Here is a 21,392-nt window from a genome sequence, read left to right on the forward strand (position 1 = left end):
TCTACATTCATTTAGGAATGCACCCAGCTTGAAAAAAGTCCTATAATTAAATGTTCAAAAAAAAATATCCAGTTACTGAGAATAAGAAAACAATTTGCCAATTATTCTAGTTTCACAAAGGGCATCTAGCCGGTCATTAGAAGATATTTGAAACAGGAGCCTTGTGTTAAGTTCATTGTTGAACATTCCTGCAGAGTGATTGCATTCCAGGTAGATTTCATATATGACATCTTGCTTTTAGCCATACTGTGGATGACCAATGCCATGAAAATTGTCAGATTAGGAGAATAAATGTAACTTTGTTACTCAGTGCTTTTTTAAGAAAACTTCTTTCTTTGCATTCTTGTTCCCAGCCTGTTTTCTAATCACAACTAGGGCTGAGGAAAACCAACATGAACAATTGCTGGAGACTTTAGGCCGTGGGAGAGCAGCAACCACAAAGTCTGGTAACAACAGTTTTATTTGCCATGTGAGAAGGAGTAGGCAGAAGCCTGTGACTATCTTGTCTGAGATTTCTGCAGTTTGCCTATTAAATGTGAGTACAACTCCACCAAATTAACCAGAGCAGGATGCTACAGCAACCCTATTGCTTCGAGAAGGGGGTATCAACCTCCAGGAGGAGGTCAAAGGTTGTGCTGAGGAACACAGGCATCACCCAGAGCAGAATCACTCCAGTGTGAGCAGAGCAAGACAATATTACAACCTTCAGAATTTCTCCAGTTGGATGAGATTTACAGTGTGTGAAACAATGACTGATAAACTTTGACAGCTTGTATTTCCAGATGTCAGGGATTGGTTTAGCTACTTTTAAGAATATGGGTGAACTGGAATTGAAGTACAAAAGATTTTTTTTTTTCTTTTTTTTACCTTCATGACTGTGGAATACTCAGACTTGCTATAATAACATACTATTTTAGTAGAATATTAACAGATATGTTAACAGAAGTGTTTCTATTAGTACAATTTTTGATTTAGAACACCCATTAAAAAATGTACTGTAGAATTCTAATCCAAAAATCTTTATTCGACAACACATTCCAGTTTCTTGAGCTTCTGTCTATGAAAAAAAAAAGGAATATTAATGAAAAGGAGATAGACATAATGCTTTTTTACAATTGTCATAATTCATAGAATCATAGAATTATTTCAGTCGGGAGGGACCTTAAAAATCATTTCCAACCCTTTGCCACAGTCAGGGACATCTTCCATTAGACCAGGTTGCTCAGAGGCCCATCCATCAAACACCTCCAAGGATGGGACATCCACAACCTCTCAGGACAACCCGTTCCAGTGCCTCTCCATCCTCACAAGTAAAGAATGTCTTCCTAATACCTAATCTAAATTTACCCTCTTTGAATTTTCACCCTCGTTCTATCACTCCATGCCCTTGTAAAAAATCACACTTCATCTTCCTTGTCAACCCCTTTTAGGTACTGTGATCTTCTCCAGGCTGAACAACTCCACTCTCAACATGTCTTCATAGGAGAAGTGTTTCAGCCCTCTCTCCATCTATGTTGCCCACCTTTGGACTCACTCCAACAGGTCTATGTCTTTCTTAACTTTCAGGTGCCCAGAGCTGGCAGCAGTACTGCAGGTGGGGTCTCACTAGAGCAGAGCAGAGTGGGAGAATCATCTCCCTCACCCTGCTGTCCATGCTGCTTTGGAGGCAGCCCAGGATGTGGGCTGGCCTCCTGGTCTGCAAATGCACATTGTTGAGTCATGTTGAGCTTCTCATCAACCAACACTTTGCAAGTTCTCTGCAGGGCTGCTCACTATTGATTCTTCACCCAGCCTGTATTTGTTCTTGGAATTGCCCTGACACATGTGAAGGATCTTGCCCTGAGCAAGACAGGACACAGGAATTAAAAGGACACAGGAATAAAGAAGTTATGAGAAGTGAACTTCTAAATGTTCAGCTGTGGTGTGACTTCCTATTTTTTATGAGACCTGTAAGAATGTAGTCATCTATGGTTGTCTCAATCAGACTTGAGTTCAAAATTTTATGAGAAAATTACAGAAAATATGGCTGCGTACTCAGTCCAAATAATGACACACTGTTCAAAACTAAAGAGAAAAAATGTTCTTTTTCACATTTCCCAGTAAGGTGAGAATTAACTGAGGTCAAATCAACCTGAGCACTACCAAAGTCTGCTGTAAGAGTAAAGTAGGAGGTGCTCAGTCAGCTGAGAGGATTCAAACTGCAGGATCAATGGGAGAAAATTAGGTGTCCACATCTGAGCATGACAGCAGTTCCTGCAGGAAACCTGAGATGGGATCACTCCATGGAGCTCCTTGACTTTCCCAGGTTCCCAAGCAGTGTACTTGGAAGGCTATCAGATACTGAAAGAAAAGGGAGAGCTTGGAGGATGCATGATGCTCTCTGTGTCTTTTGCTCCTATTCTTTATCTTCAGATGCCACTATTTCCAACACTGTGTAGCTTGACAAGGTCCTGTCAATGGATTGTGTCTGTGGTACCTTGTGCCACTGGAGCCAAAAAAGATCCAAGTGTAACTAATTTCTAGAGAAAATTCAGCTTCTTTTATGCTTTTTCCCACTGTCAGAAAACAGGTGGGATTTGCTTCTCTTTCCAAAACTTCCAGGGGTCATACAAATCTTATATTTCAACCCCTGCCAGTTTTAATGTGAAGCAGGGAGGCAGGGCAGGAGGTAGGGTAGTGGGTGGAAGAATGGGCATGAGCGCACAGATGGGGGATTGTATAAACCTTATTACTGAGCAAGCCTGGCAAATAATGCTTAACAGAACATTATTGTTCTTGTACACCATCTCTTCTGTAGACTTCAAGATGGACTTTGTAACTGTCTGAGATCATACTCTGAACTGCTCTATAAAACCCATAAAAAAACTTCCTTTTAAATCCATTTAAGTCCTACAGAACTCAAGCAATATTAACAGGCTTAGCAGGCCTAGCAGGTTTCTTCCTATTCACTTAGGGTAGAAGACATCACAGACCCTTCATGCTGTTTCCAGAGTTTTATTCTGAACTTTCTCTACATATACACTTGACCTGCAAGTCTCTTTTCATTTAGGAAAAGAGAGGAATGACTTTTTAAAAGCATGCAAGACTCTTCTAAGCACAGCTTTATTGTCAGCCAATAAAGTACTTATCCTAATAATGAAAAACATTTTAAAAATAGGATCATTCCTTTTAAACTCAGCATATTCACTGTATTGGGTCTGGCTGAAATGGAGCTCATTTTTCTATAGCAGGTCTCAAAGTGTTGTGCTTTGCATTGGTAGCTAGAAAGGTGTGGATAACATCATTATATTTTTCTCTCCCCTGTCCAGTTGCAAAGGGGAGTAATAAAGAAGCTTTAGTGGTGTCTGGCATCCAGCCAGGGTCAATCCACTACAGGGGCTTTGGTGCCAAAACATGGGGTCTTAAGGATTTTGAGATAAAGACAGTAATTGGGAGAAGTAAAGGGCAAAACAAATCATGAACAACATCAAAGAGTGGATTGATCATGGGGAATTTTTGTCATAATTGTGGTGAATGGACAAAGGTTGAATTTTGTGTAAATTGTCCTCTTTTTTTCTGTGTTGTGATGATGTTATTTTGGGTCTTGTGCAAGGAATTTTGTTTTGTTAATTTGGTTGCATTTGTTGATGCAAGGGTAGGTTGTGTTGTGAATGTGAATTTTAGTGATAATTCTGAAATATATGATTTTCAGAGGTGTGGAGTAGAATGTACTGGGTTTGCATGGCCAGGCTCTGGAGGGGCTACAGCGGTGGCTTCCATGAGAAGCTGCTGGAAGTTTCCTCCATGTCCAGCAGAGCCAATCCCTGACATCTCCAAAGATAGATGTGCCACTGGCCAAGGCTAAGACAATCAGAAATAGTAGTGATATCATATTTAAGAAGAAGAAAAAGAATTTATTGTGCATCTGTAATTGAAACCAAAGAAGATCAGGATGGGAATATGTGGGAGGAACAATGCTGCAGACAACAGGGGCACTGGAGAAGGAAGGATGAGCCAGAGCAGAGATTCCCCTGTAGCCCTTGGTGCAGACAATGGTAAGGCAGCTGTGTCCCCACAGCCCATGGAGGAGCACAGGGATGCTGAGATCCAGCTGCAGCCCATGGAGGAGATTGATGCTGGAACAAGTGGATGCCTGAGAGGAGGCTGTGAACCCATGGGAGGCCTGTGCTGGCACAGGGTCCTGGCCAGGGCCTGCAGAGCCGTGGATAGAGGAGCTCATGCTAAAACAAGTCTCTTGGCAGGATTTCTGACCCAGTACCCACCCTGGAACAGTTTGTGCCTGAGGAATGGCAGAACTGCACCCTGTGGAAGAGTGACCCATGTGGTAGCAGTTTGTTTCCAGTGGGATGGGCTCATGTTGGAGAGGGTCATGGAGAACTTTGTCCTGTGAGAGGGACCCCATGCTGGAGCAGGGGAAGGACTCTTCTCCCTAAGCAGCATCAGGAACAATGTGGGAAGAACTGCCCATAACCCCCATTCTCCATCTCCCTACATCACTGAGGGGAGGAGTTAGACCTGGGAAGGAAAGACGAGTGGAGGGAAGGTGTTTTTAAGATCTTATTTTACTTTTTATTTTCCTGCTCTGATTTTGTTAGTGATAAATTCAATATTAAATTGAGTTTATCAATAACAAAATATTATTAAATTTAAAATTTAAATTGAAAAGTCTGTTTTGCCCATGACAACATTTGATGAGTGATCTCTCTTGGTCCTTATCTCAACTCATGAATCCTTCATTCTATTTTCTATCCTCTGTCCAGTTCTAGAGGGGAGTGTTAGCAAGGCTTTGGTAGGTGCCTGGCATCCAGCCAGAGACAAGCCATTTCATTCAGTCATGTAAAGATTAACTGTGTTTGCTGGATCTGTGTTTTTATGTGGTGTGATTTCAGTGAGTTTGTAGAGTTTTGTTTCATCATCTTTCATCTTATTAGTTTACTAATATCCCTCAAGCACTTGTCATATACAACCTAAAATAAGTTTTTTAAAAGCTAAAATATTTTTATTTTAAATAAAATTCATGCTCAAATAATTTCAAAATGGATATTACTGAAACTGGTATTCTGTATTCGTCTGCTGGAAGGTAGTACTACCAAAATCATACCTTTCTGAAACCCACCATCCATGTTATCTTACAATACTCCTTCTTTGGACCTTCTCTACAGTGCCTTAAAATGCACACTCTGAAAGTACACTGAATATTTCAGTTGCAGCAGTACAGTTTCTCTAAGCAATGTGTCCTGTTGCTTTGCCATTGCTCACACGCATTGCTGTTTCGGCAGCGGTCAGCCTGACTGTCAGAATGGATAACCATCAACCAGTCTGCCTTTACTGTGAACTTCCCGAGAGGGCAGACATGCAATTTCAGATTCAGCTACTGTTTTAGGGGGGTAGTGTAATTTTGTTTCTGCAGTACAGATTTAACATTGCTAAAAAGTAGTGGCTGAAAACATGAAAGAAAAATAAAATTAGTTTACTTGAACATTGGGCACGATCCTGAGTTACATTTGTGAAAACACAGGTTAACGTGTCCAATCTCAGTTAAATTCTTTGTAGACTGAGGAATTCACAACAAATCTGCAGGTACTGATAGAGCCTAACAATTTACTTGTATATCTGACAAGAACTGTATGTGTTATGAAATGTATAAAGTACCCATGGGCATGAAATAGTTCTGTCTCAGCAGGAGGTGAGAACATGGCTTATGGTAAGGGCTTCTGAAAAGGTTTATTGAAAAATCGCCAGAGCTATTAGCTGGAAGTGGATATTGGACACATTTAGCCTGCAGCTATGTATCAGTGGCTAATTATCAGAACAACTTTCTTGGAAATGAGGCAGATTCTGTTACTTCATAGCTTTAAAATCAGATCTGCTATCTTTACACAAGGTGTACTCTATGTCAGCAATAAATTGTAACTCCACAGTAGCAGTTATGGATGTTTTTTAAAAGCATCATGAGGAAAAACATGAGGACATGTATGAGGACAAACAGCTTAGCCCACTGTGGCTTTTCCTGAACTTACACAATAATGTTACCATTTAATTTAGGATGAACTTCATATTTTGAGGGGAAAGATGTTATTTCAGTTGAATAGCTGAAAGATGTAATAAAGTTAAAAGGCTTTGTGCTTTTTATTCAGGTTTAAGGGAGTATGTCTTTTTAGTACACAAATTAAAGTAAATTGTAGAAAGCACTTACCCTTTACCTTGAAATTAAATTAGATTAAATTGGGAGGAGTAAACAACAAGGAATGAACAATAAGTTCTGCATATATTACTGGTTTGATATATATGGTAGCCTGCTTATGGTGTTACTCTTCTAAAAAAACATTTTTCTGAAGTATTTATTCTGAAATATTTATTGCACATTTGCATATTACTCTGCAGGGTTTTTTTTACAGAATAGTAGAACTTCTTTTAATTAAAAATAACTTCAAATGCACTACTTCTTTGGGTTTTTTTTAAATACTCATGACAAGATGCTTTGCAGTAGAACCTAGATATAAAGCTTTTCACTTTAAAGTGTATAGTATTCCAGTATATGAACACTCTATCATTTGCAATTGCATGTAAATTAAATTTCAGGTGTTCCTTAAAGTGTATTTCATTTATGGTAGTTTTGTGTGATGAAGCACTGATTTACCAATAACATTGTCCTTTAATGTGCATTATTAATAGTTTTAAAATTCTACCTACTTCATATGATGGAGAATACTTACTCTATACTATTTCTTTGAGCCATCAAATATTAAAAGCAGAAATTAAGTTCGTTTCATAATATTCATGTTCGTCTCAGGAGCAATTCCATTGAGATCTGTGAAGTTACATCAATCAGGGCATTGCTGGAAATAGTAGCATGCAAAAGAAAAGAAATTAAGCTCATACTTCCTCTTCGTCCTTTTCTTTTAGTGCTTTCTCTTCCACTCCCTCCCTCACTTCAATTTTTCTGTATCAGTGAATGCTTCTTAATACAGCAAAATTGAAGTGAAATGAAAATATTCTTGAGGATGTTTTCCTTGATTTTGACTTGTTTACTCTCTCTATATAAAGAAAAGTTTTAATTTCATTATTTATTATTGTGTTTCATGTCAGCCATGTATGAAGGTCTGACAAGGCTATTATAAAATAACAGCATCCAGTGCTTTGGTATTCCCTCTGAGCCCCCAAGAGTGAAAATGCCTAATGTGCTGATGAAATCAAACATACTTCAGGTGTAATATGTTCCTTTACCATTTTGTGTATCTCTGCACAGTCATTTGTGATAAGCTTCTGTACGGTATGCACATAGTGAAGAGAAATCATCTTCAAATCTGCATTTCTTGAAAACATGGATGTGAAGTTCATGCATAAGCATTTTAGGTGGCATCTAATGTAAGGGTACCACCACCATATTCCTCACAGTGTGGTTTCATCAAACTGGTAAAAGATCAGTCACAAACTGTGGAAGTAAACAAGTCACAGTTAAATTCTGTAGCATTGAAAAGCTGACCTTTGTTATTCTAGCTTATAAGCATGTTTTTTTTAATTTTTTCTGCTTGGCAGTCCAACATCAGATTATTATTCATAATATCTAATTTCATCAAATAATTTTTTCAGTTATTTTTGCCTCTTCCTGACTTAAAAGCTATTCTGAAAGCCTTCTCTGCAATGTTTAAGGCATGTTCACTATTTAGAAAATATTAATTCACTAAATAGTTTTTAGTCTGTTTGCAGGGGTTCATTAATTTGTATGCAGTAATTAAGTTTTGTTTCCATTTTACTTGTTTATTAATAGAATCCTTTTCTGATTCTTTATTGCAAAAACATAGTTCCTACAATCAAATTCTTATCATGTGTGATTTGTATGCACAAGTAAACATATGCAAAAGAAGTTGAAGATAAATGTCTCAGAAGTATTCTCTAACCTTTAAATACAGATATGTGCAGACCATTGGTTCTATTTATTGGAAAAGTGCCAAAAAAAAAAAAAAAAAAAAAAAAAAAGGCATGAGCACAGTAGAAGCAAATTCCCTGTTCATAAATAATAGCAGAAAAGTCTGAAATATTATTTTTTTACTTTTTTATGTTTACAGTCAGAATCATAGCCAAAAATGAAGTTTACTGTTATAGGGGTTCTTTGAAACTTTTAAATTATTTGCTGTTGTAAATTAATAGATTAAATGTATCTGGTGGTTTGGTGTTTTAGGTGGAACTGAATGAATGCTCAAAGCAGAAGAAGAAAAGTTGTATCCTCTGTTCAAGGGCAGAATTGTGTCCCAGAGGGGATGCAGCCACTGTCTTGTGCCATGCCTAGGGAAGAAAATTTTGCCCACAGACTTTCTCTTCCTTTTGCTGTCACATTTTACTCCTTACTTGATAAGAAGCTTTTTGAAAGCACCAGTAATTTTTTTCAGGCATTCTCTGTAAATTAAGATTTATTTCCCAGTTTGCCATAGCTCAAAATTGTTTTCTGGAATTCTGTGAAAAATAGTCCTCCTTAAAAATGGTTGCTAAAATCACTTGAGAAAATATTTGTGGTAAATATTTCCCTCTGAAAAGATTTTAAGGTTTCTTATTACTTTTATGTGCCTATAGAGGTGAAATGAGAAAAGTTTATTTGAGTAAGCAGCTTAAGAGTTCTGCCAAATCTAACTGTATTTCATAGCATTGCTATAAAACTCGAAAGCATTCCCATTTCTTCTACTGTGTAATAACAAATAATGATCAGTTACTGTAGGCGGTTAACACGTTGCATTTTATATACCACAGCTAATGTGGGGATTTGTTTCTGATTTTAGTTGCTTGTGTGCTTTTTAAACCTTAAATTCATGAAGTTCAGTACTACAGCAATGTTTTAGGAAATCAAGAATACTGTTACTGTCTGCCTTTTAATCAGGTGTTTCATATTCTGTGCCTAACTGAGCTCACAATTACTGGTTTTTACTTTTACATTGAGCTGAGATGTTGAAATTAAAAATATTAAGTTTTGATCTAAGCATGACTGTTTTCTACCAATGAGTTTTCTGCCCTGCTGGCTGAGCTCTTTTATCTCACACCTTCAGAGAAGGTTTCTTCCTGTTTCTCCCAGGAGTCAGTTTTCTCCCATGTAGGAGTTAGCTGGTCTTGCATATGAGCAGAATGTTCTTGGAATTGTGTACCTCTCCTCTTTTCCTACTGCCTCACTGGAGAAAACCTGGCTTGGGCACACGGAGCTTGGAATATATCCATGACCAAGCAGGGTGATCTTAGTGGTGACATTTGTTGCTACAGCTAAAGGTCCATAATACCAAAATGACTATGAAGTGAATTTTCCAGGATGTTCTTACTCATAGTTGTGATGTGGGACAGCTTCTCTGAGGCTTTGCAGATTCTTTCTGGTGGGCTAGTGAGAGTTAACCAGTGGGCTAGTGTAGTGTCTAATATGGCCTGGATTGTCATTCTGTGAAAAGCAGTGTCTGTACAACTCTTATCCTTGGTCTTCACAGAACTTCTGTGGCATTTCCATGAAGTTTCTCCACTAAGACACTTTTTCATTAATTTCTGGGCTGAACAACAGATGATCAGGGAAGGCACCATTCAAACAGAGTTATGAACTGAAAGCCAAGATAGGAGACCATCTGCAAGCATAGACATTCTGGTGCTTGTATGTTTTTGTAGCATCCACTTTTGCTTGGACTTAATATATTATAGTGTACTTGGAAGAATATTTTCTCAAAGAAATCATCACTATTTCTGCTAAATGAGATCAGGGTTTGTAAGTCTGAAGCTGTAGACAAGTCTTGTAAAACTATGTTTCATTAAATTGAGTGATTTTCCATGGAGCAAAAAATATTTAACATAATGTTTCACTTGTTCTCTAAATAGCAAGGAATAAAAAGCTTAGAGACAGTTTAAATCATGAGATTTACTGGTCAAGACCAGCAAAGTCATGTAATTATGCAATCACGCTGTCACTGCCACCATAGAAGTCAAAGTATGGATTCTCAGCTGTCTTGAGTGGAGTGTAGTGCATAGGACTAATGTCAGTTCCCTGGCTTTACAGTGAATATTGTTTTTTCAATGCACCTGTAGAAAAGATTTAGAGAGCATGAAAATCTGTAGCTCAGGCAAAAATTTAACTGTGATACCTGTCCCACTGCCATGCTACAGAATTGCAAAACACTTTAAAAGCTGGTAGAAAATGAGTTCATAACCTGTGCAGATGGGATTTGTGTAATGTTGGTGCAAGCCCTGATCAGCAGCTTCCATCCCTGTCAGTTGCTAGTAGCTATAGTGGCTCCTAGACTCAGTCATGCTGGTGCCCTTGCAATGAGGACCAAGAGCTTCTTTTAGTACAAAAATGTCCATTTTCACTATGTGACCACATTGAAGACCATGAATTTATTTGCCTTTGCCAGGAAAAAATGAATTTTTAGGTTTTATTTGCTGATCACTTTATTCCTACAAGAAATATAAACCTTTGCCATCTGTAACTGACCAGGCTGCAGGAATCTAGACACATAACTGATACCTCTGTATCTGTATTAGTCAGTTAATGGTGTGTTTTATGCCACTGCGATAGCCCTTCTATTTTTATCAGATGCCAGTGGTGTAGGAATATTTGACCTGTCCCTCATACCTGCTTCCTTTTGTTATCCAGAGATAGTAGAAGACACCCATATTTTATTGATTATTTGCAATTGATAGAAAATAGTTACTGTAATCCTTTCATATTAAGAAATCTTCTGAAGACAGCAAGCAAAATAGAGTTGCAAACTTAGGTGCAACAATAAGGTACCTAAAAGAGAGCAGCCCAGGTAAGTACATGCTAACCTGATTCCCAATTTTGGTGTATCTTCCTTTTCATTCCCTTTTGCTCTTTCTCCAGACAAAGCATTCTGGGAATGCATTGCGAATTCTGCTTAAAAAAATATTAAAGTCATAAAGCTTATCATCCTCCAGACTGAGGAGGTTAAAATGCAACATCTAAATTTGGGTATGAGGTATATGCTTCAACACTGCCTATATGACATTTATTAAATGATTCAACTAAATATTACTTGCACATTATACAGACTTAATATCCTATTTGTTTTCTTCCTTGGAGAAGAAAATGTCCATTGGCAGTTCTGAATTCACAACAGGCTCTCCAGCTGCACCTTGTCAAGTCAGACTCTGTCCTACACCACAGGAAAGTAATGAGTAGTCTAATTGCACTGTATATTATTACTCACTGAAGCAGATCAGAATTTTTTTTTACTGTGAATTTGTGTGCAAATGAGGAGAGTGTAAGAGCAGACAATCACAGTTTAGTACTTCTTTTTGTAGAGCCAAGATCTTTGCATGCAATCCTGTGCCTGTTGCCAGTCACACTCCTGAGAGCATTGAAAAAATTGGTCTCTTTGTGTCAAAATTTTGCTAACATATGACTGTTAGAATCTTGCAGACTTTGTAGTGTATTTAGATATGACTCAGAGGTTAATTATGTGTTTGGTTACCTTAGTGAGTACAGATTTTGTGACACTCCTTGTGGCGAATCAACTTGCTTTTAGACACAGAGATGAAGAAAGTAAAGCCAAGCCCAAAACTTTTAGGCACATACTCTTCTGGTGCTGACCACCACAGTTGTTCACCAAAAGCACATGGATGGAAACAGCAGTCAAATTTAATTTTGATACCTGATACCACAAATATATGCAAACTAAAAATTGTTGGATGCAGACAGAAAAAAAACCCCACCAGGTTTTTTTATGCCATTGGTGGGATGCCTCTCTTCTTGTTTTTTTTTTTTTTTCTGATATGCATACCATTCACAAGGGCCTTCTCAAGATCAGCTAAAGCTTAATTACGTTTTTTTTTTCTCCCCAGTTTCTTCCATTTATTGATCTCCCCATGCACTTGGAATGAGTTCACTGGCCAATATATTTCTCTTTGTGACTCCCTGTTCACTGTTCAAGATTAAATTATATTGTAAATATCACTTGTCTGGTGTGATTGCTGACACAGAAGCAAAAATTAGATGTTCTTTTGAGAGTTTTACCCAAGGCACTGAATTGTTCATATTACATGCCAAAATGTATTAGGGAGATAATTTGAGACCTCATTTTCTTTTGAACACCTTTAATAAAATATGTGGACAGATGAATTTTAGAATATATATCCTTTTATTGATGTCTAGATTTTCATTAATGTGATGCAATGTAACAAAAAGGCCCCACATAAGGGCTTCAAAATATCAAGACCTTTGCAATAATGCAATGTTCTGCATGAAGAGCATGTGGAAGTTTCTACCATAATCATATTTTCCATCTGTTTGTAAATTTTGAGAACTGGGGAAAGGAATTGTACTGAGAGCATTCCATAGTGTGGGATTAGATAAATAAGCAAATTCTGAGAACCTTGGGAGTTTAGTATGGAAATCAGAACCTATCTTTGTTTACCACAGAGCATAAAATGAGAGCACAACTATAAACAGTACTGCTAAGAAGCATCATTGGTTCAATTTGTGCATATGATTAAATGCCCTCCTCACTCAGAGTTGAACATACAGGTGAATGCATTACATGTTTGCACATTATGTCTTCCACCTCTGTCCCAGTGCTTCAATTTCTGGACCTGGCAGACACCTGAAGATTTGGAAGTGTCATCTGACTCTTTGAATGGTATCTTAGAAGAACCACACTCACCAAACAATAATAAAAAAAATCAACATCACTCACTCCTTGGTCTCTGAGCAGACAAAGATATTAGACCCATGGTTCTGTGGCTGTTATTATGCCTAATTAGGGTGTCTCTGTTGGTGACTTCTCTGTTGGAAAAAGAAGACTTCCCTATGGTTGAGGAGGATTGGGTTAGCGACCGTGGAGTAAAACTTTACATCCAGAAAGTCCGTGGACCCTGATGGAATGTGATGCAGCCAAGAGTGTTGAGAGAACTGGTGAACATCATTGCCAGACCACTCTCAATCATCTTAAAAGGTCATGGCAGTCAGTAGAGGTATCTGAGGATTAGAGGAAAGCAAAGGTTATCCCTGCCTCCAAAAAGGGGCAAGAAGGAGCACCCAGGCAACCACAAGTCCATCAGCCTGTGGGGTATTGACCCTGGCAGGATGTCAGGTGCCCACTAAAGTCATTCTATCACTCCCCTCCATGACTGGACTGGGGAGAAAAAAAACAAAAGTCTCATGAGTTGAGATAAGGACAGGGAGAGATCACAAACCAATTACCACAATGGGTAACAGTGAAAACAGATTCAGCTTGGGGAAGCTAAATGAATTTATTACTGGTCAAAATCAGAAGAGGATAATGAAAAGTAAAACACCATCCTCCCACCCCTCCCTCCTTCCTTTGGTCTACCTCTTCCACCTCTAAGTGGAACAGGGAGACAAGGAGTGCTGCTGCTCAAGAAGAGGAGTCCTTCCTCTGCCCCAGAATATTCTGCAGTCTTGTTGGATGAAGCTGGAGGGGCTCAAGGGCATATCAGTAAATCTTTTCTAAGACAGAAGGTTGAACATATATCTAAGGGAAAGAATATATTCCTCAAAGATGTGCTTTATGAGTAAATTTGGAACACATGAGTAGACAATATAGTTAAATGAAATTTGTAAAAGAATAAGGTGATTTCTACATTCAGGTTTTGTTATTTTGCATTTATTTTCATTTTAATTACATAGGATTTAAATAGGTGTTTTTCTAGCCACTAGGTTATTCCAGGAAATTGTTATGCATTAGGGACATCACATTAGGGACAAGGATTAATATGTTTGTATTATTCTTATCAAGGGCATCCTCAAGAAAACAAAAGCAAATGTAACATGAATGTTGAAAGTAGTAAGGGTTCTTCATCCTTAAAATGCTGTATCTCTTTAACATCTCCTTTATTCCTATGCCATCAAGTAGTTTTGGTCTGCTGTCTATAGAACTGCTATTTGCACTGATTATTAATGTGTTCATCAATTGCCTTGCCCTATTCCATGAATAATTAAGTGTTCTTGTTTTGACCAAAACATACCAATAAAACAACATCCTTAATTGGCTTCTTATCACTACTCATTGCATGAACAGACAGCCCTGTCTCCAGCTTCTAATTGCACTAAACATTGAAGTATAGGTTCAGATAACACAATTATGGAATATGATGCATATTCTTAGAAGAATACTGATGAAATCAGAGACTGTAGGACAGAAATTTTTCCTAGACATATATTAATGTATTAAAACAGGATTGAGGTGTGAGAGTGGTTTAGGTTTTGTGTTTAGAGTGAATTTGTGCAGAATAATTGTCCACTAATTCTTTAAGAAAAGCAACACTTCTTTCTTCAATACTTATTCTTTCCTTCCTGGAAGGTGCACTATGGTACATGATTGGGTTTTTTCCTAGTTCATTGCTCTTTCAGTGCTCTGGCAGCAATAATACAGTTAAGGTAAAATGAAGCTATATTCTAGTAAATGCTTATGTGGGAATATTTAATCACAATTTTCATGATAAAATAAATGTTTAAGTGCTGTTTCACCACAAAAAAAAAAAAAAAAAACAGCTTCTCTTAATGCATCCAGCAGTTTAGAATCTGGGAATAAATTAACACCACTCCTTTTTGTTACACGGGTTGGTTTCTCCCTTTTGGTTTTGGCTTGATTTTTCTATCACTCTCTGTTTGTTTCTTCTTTTTTTTCCACCTCTTTTAAATCTGATTTTTCATAAATCTATGATCTTTTGCTTTCACAAGCATTTTCTCTGTTACTCTTCTTATCTGTTCATCTGATTCCTTTTGGGCAGATCATCCTATCTATCTTCTACTTTTTTATGCAGTACTTCCTCATAAAAGATCCACTGACAGCTGAGACTCAAAATACATGTATTTTCTCTCCTAAACATTTCCATCCTACTTGCCATCCAAGCTCATATAGCAGTCCTTAGCCAATCTTCCTCCACAATTTTTTTGAAAGCCTGTCGTTTTCTCTCTATACAGACAAATGTCACTTTTCATAAGCTTTTTCACTTTTTACCACTTTTTGCACATCCTCCTTAACATCCATATTGCCCGTCCATCCAAAACACAGCTGGTAACATGGCTCTTCTCATTGGTCAAGCCATAGCTCCATCTTTTAAGCTTGTTTTTAGTTTCAAGGTTTTCCACAATATTCTGTCCCAGTCTATAAACCAGATCAAGTGATTCCTGATCCCAGCCATTTTCTGTATCAGTATATTAAAGCTACATTTTCTCAATAATTCCATTATATCTCCTGTGCCTGTCACGACTTTACTATGCTGTGAATTATTGGTCCTTTTGGTTCTTTGCCTACATTTACTTTTTTCCACAGTATATGAAAATTTCATAGCCATTCAGATAGGGAAAAAATGAAAATAAATTGCTGTTTTAGGGCATGTCCCAGTTAGTGGTACTCTTGCACATTTTTCTCATATCTTTGAGGCAAGGTTTAATATTTTTTTTATCTTTTATAGCACACTAGTCTATTTTTAGCCTTAAGAGAATTTATCCATCATCCTAAGGACTGTTGCTTGATTGCAAATGGATTTATAAAAAAAAACTGTCTGAATTTTTGTTTTCATAAACCTTGATATGCAAAAGATAATCAAAGATTAGACTATTTTTTTATTTGGTCTCTATATCATTTAGAAGTACTCTGCTTGATGGGGTCTTTGTTCAAGTCACATTTTCTATTACTAATTAATCTGCTACTACATCCCTTTGGATGTTTCTCAATTACACAGACTAATAGATCATTTTTTAAAACTATGGTAGGGATGTAAAATTCTTTTTAGAAGTGCTAAGGATTGTCACTACGGTGTAATTGACAAGTATAGCTCCCTGAATATATTATTTTCATGTTTTTAAAGGTGCCTTTAGCCATTTTCCTCTTTAGGTAAATCAGTCAGCTTATCCATTTGGGATATTTCAAGAACCTTTTGTGGTATTTTGAAAACTTTTTTTTAAATTCAAGGTGTCCTGAAAAGGAACATTTTCTGCATTGCAGGGATCCAGTGAGGGGTAATAAAATGCAGGATGTCCAGATTAGCTTTGAAGCATACTGAAAAAACCTCCTGTTTGGCTTGCTGCAGATTCACAAGAAAATATAAGTTCAGATGAAGTGCAGAGCATGCTTTTCCAGACTGGCATTAACTTAATGCTATTTTGGAAAACTTCATTGTTACCAATTTGCCAATGGGTACAATGTCCACAGCCTGTTAAAACATGAACTTTAGCTGAGAGAGTTCTGGAGGAGCATAGTGGAAACCTGCTTGCTGTGTATGTTTATCCTTACTCCAAGAAAGATCTCAAGAGCTACATTTCCAAAAGTATTTATGTGATTAGCTGTGCCAGAAAGGAGTAAAGTAGCTGAGTGACACCCATTAAAGTGCAGTGTAAGAAAACATCCTCTAAGGAGTCCTCTGCCCTTCAGCTTCTCAGATGGCACCATGAGACTGCTTTCCACACCTGTAACCTCATAATATACACTTTGGTAGGTCATAGGTTGCATCCAGACTTTTGGTAGCATTGAGGGCTGAAATGAGGGCATCTGGCCTCAAACACAGTGGTTATTATATCACTTGGGATGAAGATTTCCGCTTTCAATTTCTTGTGATACATATTCTACAGCATTGCGAGTCACTTCAGGGACAAATAACTGCAATCAAGAATTAAGTGTTATTGTTATTAACTGTTGTTGTGTGTAAGGTTTGGCTATCCCAGTTCTTTTAATGGTAGGAGTATGTAGGGATATATAAACACTGCTTAGAATAATGAAAAATTATTGAGAAATAAATCAAGCTGTGCATTAGCAGAATAAAATGGGGTATTTTAGTGAGTAGGAGCCAGAAAATAGTAAATACAAACCTCACAGATATATAGGATGTTAAATAGTTGGTTTGGCTTTGTTTTGACAGTTAGTGTAATTTATTGTTATTTTACTCTTAATTTGAAAAGAACTTACAGAAATAATGTTTTGCTGTTGCCTTGAGATGATTACAGTCCAGGTAGATGACATGGAGATTGAGTAAAAAAAATTCATTGAAGTTAGAGAAAGGTTTCCCATTAATTGCACCATGCTTTGTGTTTGGCCCAAAGAAACCCAGAAAGTGCTCCATTAAAGAAAATATCTTTTTCAATGTGTCCATTTGGCCTTGAAAATATGCAGTTGGGCAGTTAAGGTATCCTGGGATGTCCCTGTCCATGAATGTTTTCAGGACTGAGTTTTAGCGTAGAGGTGACAGTATCTATCTTGCTTTTCATATTGGAAACATTGTTTTGCATCTGTTTGCAGCTAATGGCACATGATAATTTTTATTGTGTACTGTTTAGGTATCTTTATCACCATGTTGGACATGGAAAAGATTAAAGGATAAAAAGAGTCTGAGAGTTTTTATTTCTGTTACTTTTGCAGTAAAAAACAAAGAATATTAATTGTGCACATGCTGTTTATTCTCTCAGCTTGAATATCTTACATTTTCTGTTGTATTTCTTTCTTTTAGGCCTTTCTCTGAGTTCTGCCTGTCGCACAGCCATACGTATTAGATGACTTTGGGACTCGTTTTCCATCAGCGATGAAGGGATTATCTGGCAGCCGCAGTCACCATCACGGGGTTGGCTGTGACCCTGCCTGTGACAGCCTGCCACACCACCAGGACAGGAAGCCATATTTGTTAAACCCAGTGGACCCCCACCCCGCAGACCACCCTTACTACACTCAAAGGAACTCTTTCCAGGCCGAGTGCATGGTGCCCTACAATGATCAGATTGCCAGCAGCACGTTTCCCCGGAGGCATTACAGCTCCCACCACGAGCTCAAGGACGAGTGTGCTCTGGTTCCCCACGGAACTGCCAACAAGACCAACCGCATTCCTGCCAACCTTTTGGACCAGTTTGAGCGGCAGCTGCCCCTGAATCGGGATGGGTACCACACTCTGCAGTACAAGCGAACTGCCATGGAGCACCGCAGTGACAGCCCGGGCAGGATCCGGCACCTGGTTCATTCTGTCCAAAAGCTCTTCACCAAGTCCCACTCGCTGGAAGGACCATCCAAGGGGAGCGTCAATGGTGGGAAAGCAAGCCCGGAGGAGTCACAGACGATGAGGTATGGGAAGCGCAGCAAGAGTAAGGAAAGGCGATCAGAAGGTAAGCCCAGATCCAATGCATCAGGATGGTGGAGTTCAGATGACAACTTGGACAATGATGTTTGCATTTATCATGGTCCCAGTGGGGTCATGACCATGGGAAGATGCCCTGATCGCTCTTCTTCCCAATACTTTATGGAAGCCTATAACACTATTAGCGAGCATACTGTGAAGTCCTCCAGAAGCAATAATGATGTCAAATGCTCTACCTGTGCAAACCTGCCTGTGAATTTGGACTCCCAGTTAATGAAGAAAAGCTCTTGGTCCTCTACATTAACCGTGAGCAGAGCCCGTGAAGTTTACCAGAAAGCATCAGTTAACATGGACCAGACAGTGGTGAAGGCAGAGACGTGTCAGCAGGAACGGTCATGTCAGTACCTCCAGGTACAGTGTGGAGAGCTGGTTACTGTTAACTGTGCTCTGCCTTGTCTCAGGTGTTTGTGGGGGATGGAGGTTTGCTCTGATGTCTCAACTTTCCCCATAGGTCACTGATCACCAAACAAGGGGTTCTACTACTAAAATTAAAAATATATCAGCTTTTTTTTTTTTTTTTGTCCAGAATTCAATATTTCAAAGTAACAGTTCATGTTAGAACAGGATTTTTTTTCATGTGGGAAAAATAAGACCTTTCTGTGTACCTTTTGAATTTATAAGGCTGTCACAGTAGGGGTATGGGGAATTTGATGTTTTAGTGCTTTCATTTAGCATTGCAATGTCAATTAACTGAATGTTACCAGGATACAAATTCTTTGATTTCTGTAATTTCAATTTTGCCTTCATTTAGTGCTCATTTTTTAAGAAAGCTTTTGAGACCCTTTTGAGAAACTATGGGGTACCTTAATACTTTCTTCAGCAGGAAATCAACCTACTTTTCTTTTTGCCATAGAATATAAATTCTATTAAAACAGTTATTGTAACATGTCCAGATTTGTTTATCAGGCTATTCCTCTTTTTTATGGCTCTGAGTCAAAAATAAAAAAATCAAAAGGTTGAAATTATTGCTTGTTCTGATTATACATTTTAGGAGTACATCACCTACTCCCTCACAAGCTGTTTGCAGTTAATACAGCGTCACTATTTTTCACCAGTATTGTATCTTTAAATGTCAAGAATCAGATGTCTCCTCTTGGAGCTATCATACTGCCGGTGAATGTTTGTGGCAGGAACATGGATCAGAAAATATTAAAACAGTTTCATTCTTAGGAGAGCTGTGGATAGCTTTTATGCACTTTAAAAGAAGCACTTATGGCACATCTAAGTGTGTGTGTAAGATGGAACAACGTTGCACAGAGAAGAGAGAAGACCATGAGGAAAAAAGAGGTTTGCTAAGCTAATTCGGTTTCATTTTAATGTAGTGGGACTCTTTTCTATTTGTACAGAATTGTAGCAAGTTCTCTTATATGGGTGCTTTAATGAGACAGTCAGCTTCCACATTCTGTTGTTTAAGTCAGAATGCAGAGAAAGCGTAGGACTGAGGCATCAGCGTTTAAAAATTGATCTTAAAAGGTTTTATGGAATGTCATGCAAAATAATTTTGATTGCCAGTCTCTGGGATGCTAAGTCTTAAATGTAAAGGAATGGATATGTATATTTTCTATCAATTGTTTCGGAGAGTGGGGTGGGGGAAGAGGGGGCAATACAAATGCTCAGTGTGTTTACAGCTCTGCGTATGGGCTGGGGAGGGAGAGGGGTTTCAAAATAGCCTCAAGTTGCAACCTTTTGAGATTTTGTATTTTTTTTATTAAGTATCTTTCATGTGAATTTTTTGAGTAAGAAGAAATCATAACTTTAGGCTTGATTGTTGTGGTCACTTTGAACCCTAAGATTTTTTTGTTGTTGTTGGTATTTTTGTTTATTTCTTCAGCCTTCTTTTGGGTTTAGATAAAATAGCTGAAAATTCAGTATATGACCAGATGGCTAGAAAAGAGTGAAAAACTGTGCCAGCATCAGCTTTAAACGAACACCTCCATAGGGACCTTTAGATAATGTTTAACTGACAGGAATAGACTCCTCAAGTGGAATTAAAGGACATTCTCTGTGTCTGTATGAAAATATGTCCAACAATTGTCAAGGGCAAGAATAACTAAATTCTCACTTAGAATAACTACATTCTCACTGTGTTTCTCATTCTCACTGGTAGTTCTATTTCACTTTTCACTTAATTTTGTTTTATTCTTTCTAATTGCATGCTGTTGTAAAATCCAGGGAAATATAATTGGTTTGAAACTGTTTTTTGGATTTTTTTTTAAAGGAGAATCTTAACCAGGCATCAATTAACATTGCAAGTAATATTTAAACAGAGTACAGTAGATTTGAGGAAGCAGGTCAGGATTATTCTTCTCTCTTGGCAGCTTGAAGGGATGACAAATGCATGTAGGTATTTAAAAAGTCAGTCTATTTTGATTGCATCCTATTGCTTTTCTCTTCACTATATCACTTATCTTTTTACACTGCAAGCCCTTTGGGTCTTGGACTTTGTTCCCTTTTGTGTTTCCACAATGTGCAGCACAATGGGACATAGGACCCAGCTGAGGCCTTTTGTCTGTCCTGCAGCATAAATATATATTAACAGCAGCAGAGTTCTACTCTGTTAGTGAGTTGTAGAGTTACTGTGTGCATCTGCTAGTTCCCAGGTGCACTTCTCATTATTGTACCAAAAGGCTGGTGTCCTGTGTTAGAACAATTAGAAAAGTACAAAATGAGATGAAAGCTGAAAATTCACAACAACATTGGACAACCCTGATAATTTTTCATTGTTATCATGCTTCTTTGTTGCTTTCTATAACTCACAAAATATTAAATAGATGATTTTATCAACTTGCTTGTTATTTAAGTTGTTGTCTATGGTCCAGGACATAAATTCTGATAATTCAAAGATCAGCTACTTGTTCATGCAATCTCTTCTTGTCACAGTATCTGAATTCAATGAAGGAGTAACTTTTTTTCAACAAAGGGTACTCAGGATAATTTTGTTTATCCTGATAGATCTGAGTAAATCAGAGATCACAGGTGACATTGACTTCCCATTTGTCTGTAAGGGCTTTTATCACAAATGTATCTGCATGAATTCTCAGTGTAAAGACATGGAAATAACAATTATTTCACTTGCCGTGATATTTTCCACTTAACTGTTCTGTGGAAGGTGTTGGCAGTAATTAGTATTACAGATGGGCTTATTTCTCATAATTTGGAATTTGGATCAAGTGCAGAGTCCTCTGCATTGTACTGTCTTTCTTTACCCCACCAGGCTCCACTTCCACCCCTGGTGCTGAGGCACAGTGTGCATCCTTGGAGTTCGAGGGGAG

The 21,392-nt window shown here is 37.9% G+C and overlaps 1 protein-coding gene across 13 annotated transcripts in view; it reads left to right on the forward strand.

Moving 5' to 3' along the window:
• Positions 1 to 21,392, forward strand: part of DLGAP1 (DLG associated protein 1) — a 405,586-nt gene that overhangs the window by 244,652 nt on the left and 139,542 nt on the right. For all 13 annotated transcript variants that reach the window (XM_085573764.1, XM_021525224.3, XM_085573759.1 and 10 more), the window contains one exon: positions 17,446 to 18,471. In XM_085573764.1, the coding sequence (XP_085429890.1) occupies positions 17,518 to 18,471 (954 nt within the window). In that variant the 5' untranslated portion in view covers positions 17,446 to 17,517. The remainder of the gene's footprint in view (positions 1 to 17,445; positions 18,472 to 21,392) is intronic.

The sequence above is a fragment of the Lonchura striata genome, chromosome 2 (assembly GCF_050655825.1).
Source record: "Lonchura striata isolate lonStrDom1 chromosome 2, ASM5065582v1, whole genome shotgun sequence".
In the NCBI taxonomy this organism is placed as follows: Eukaryota; Metazoa; Chordata; class Aves; order Passeriformes; family Estrildidae; genus Lonchura; species Lonchura striata.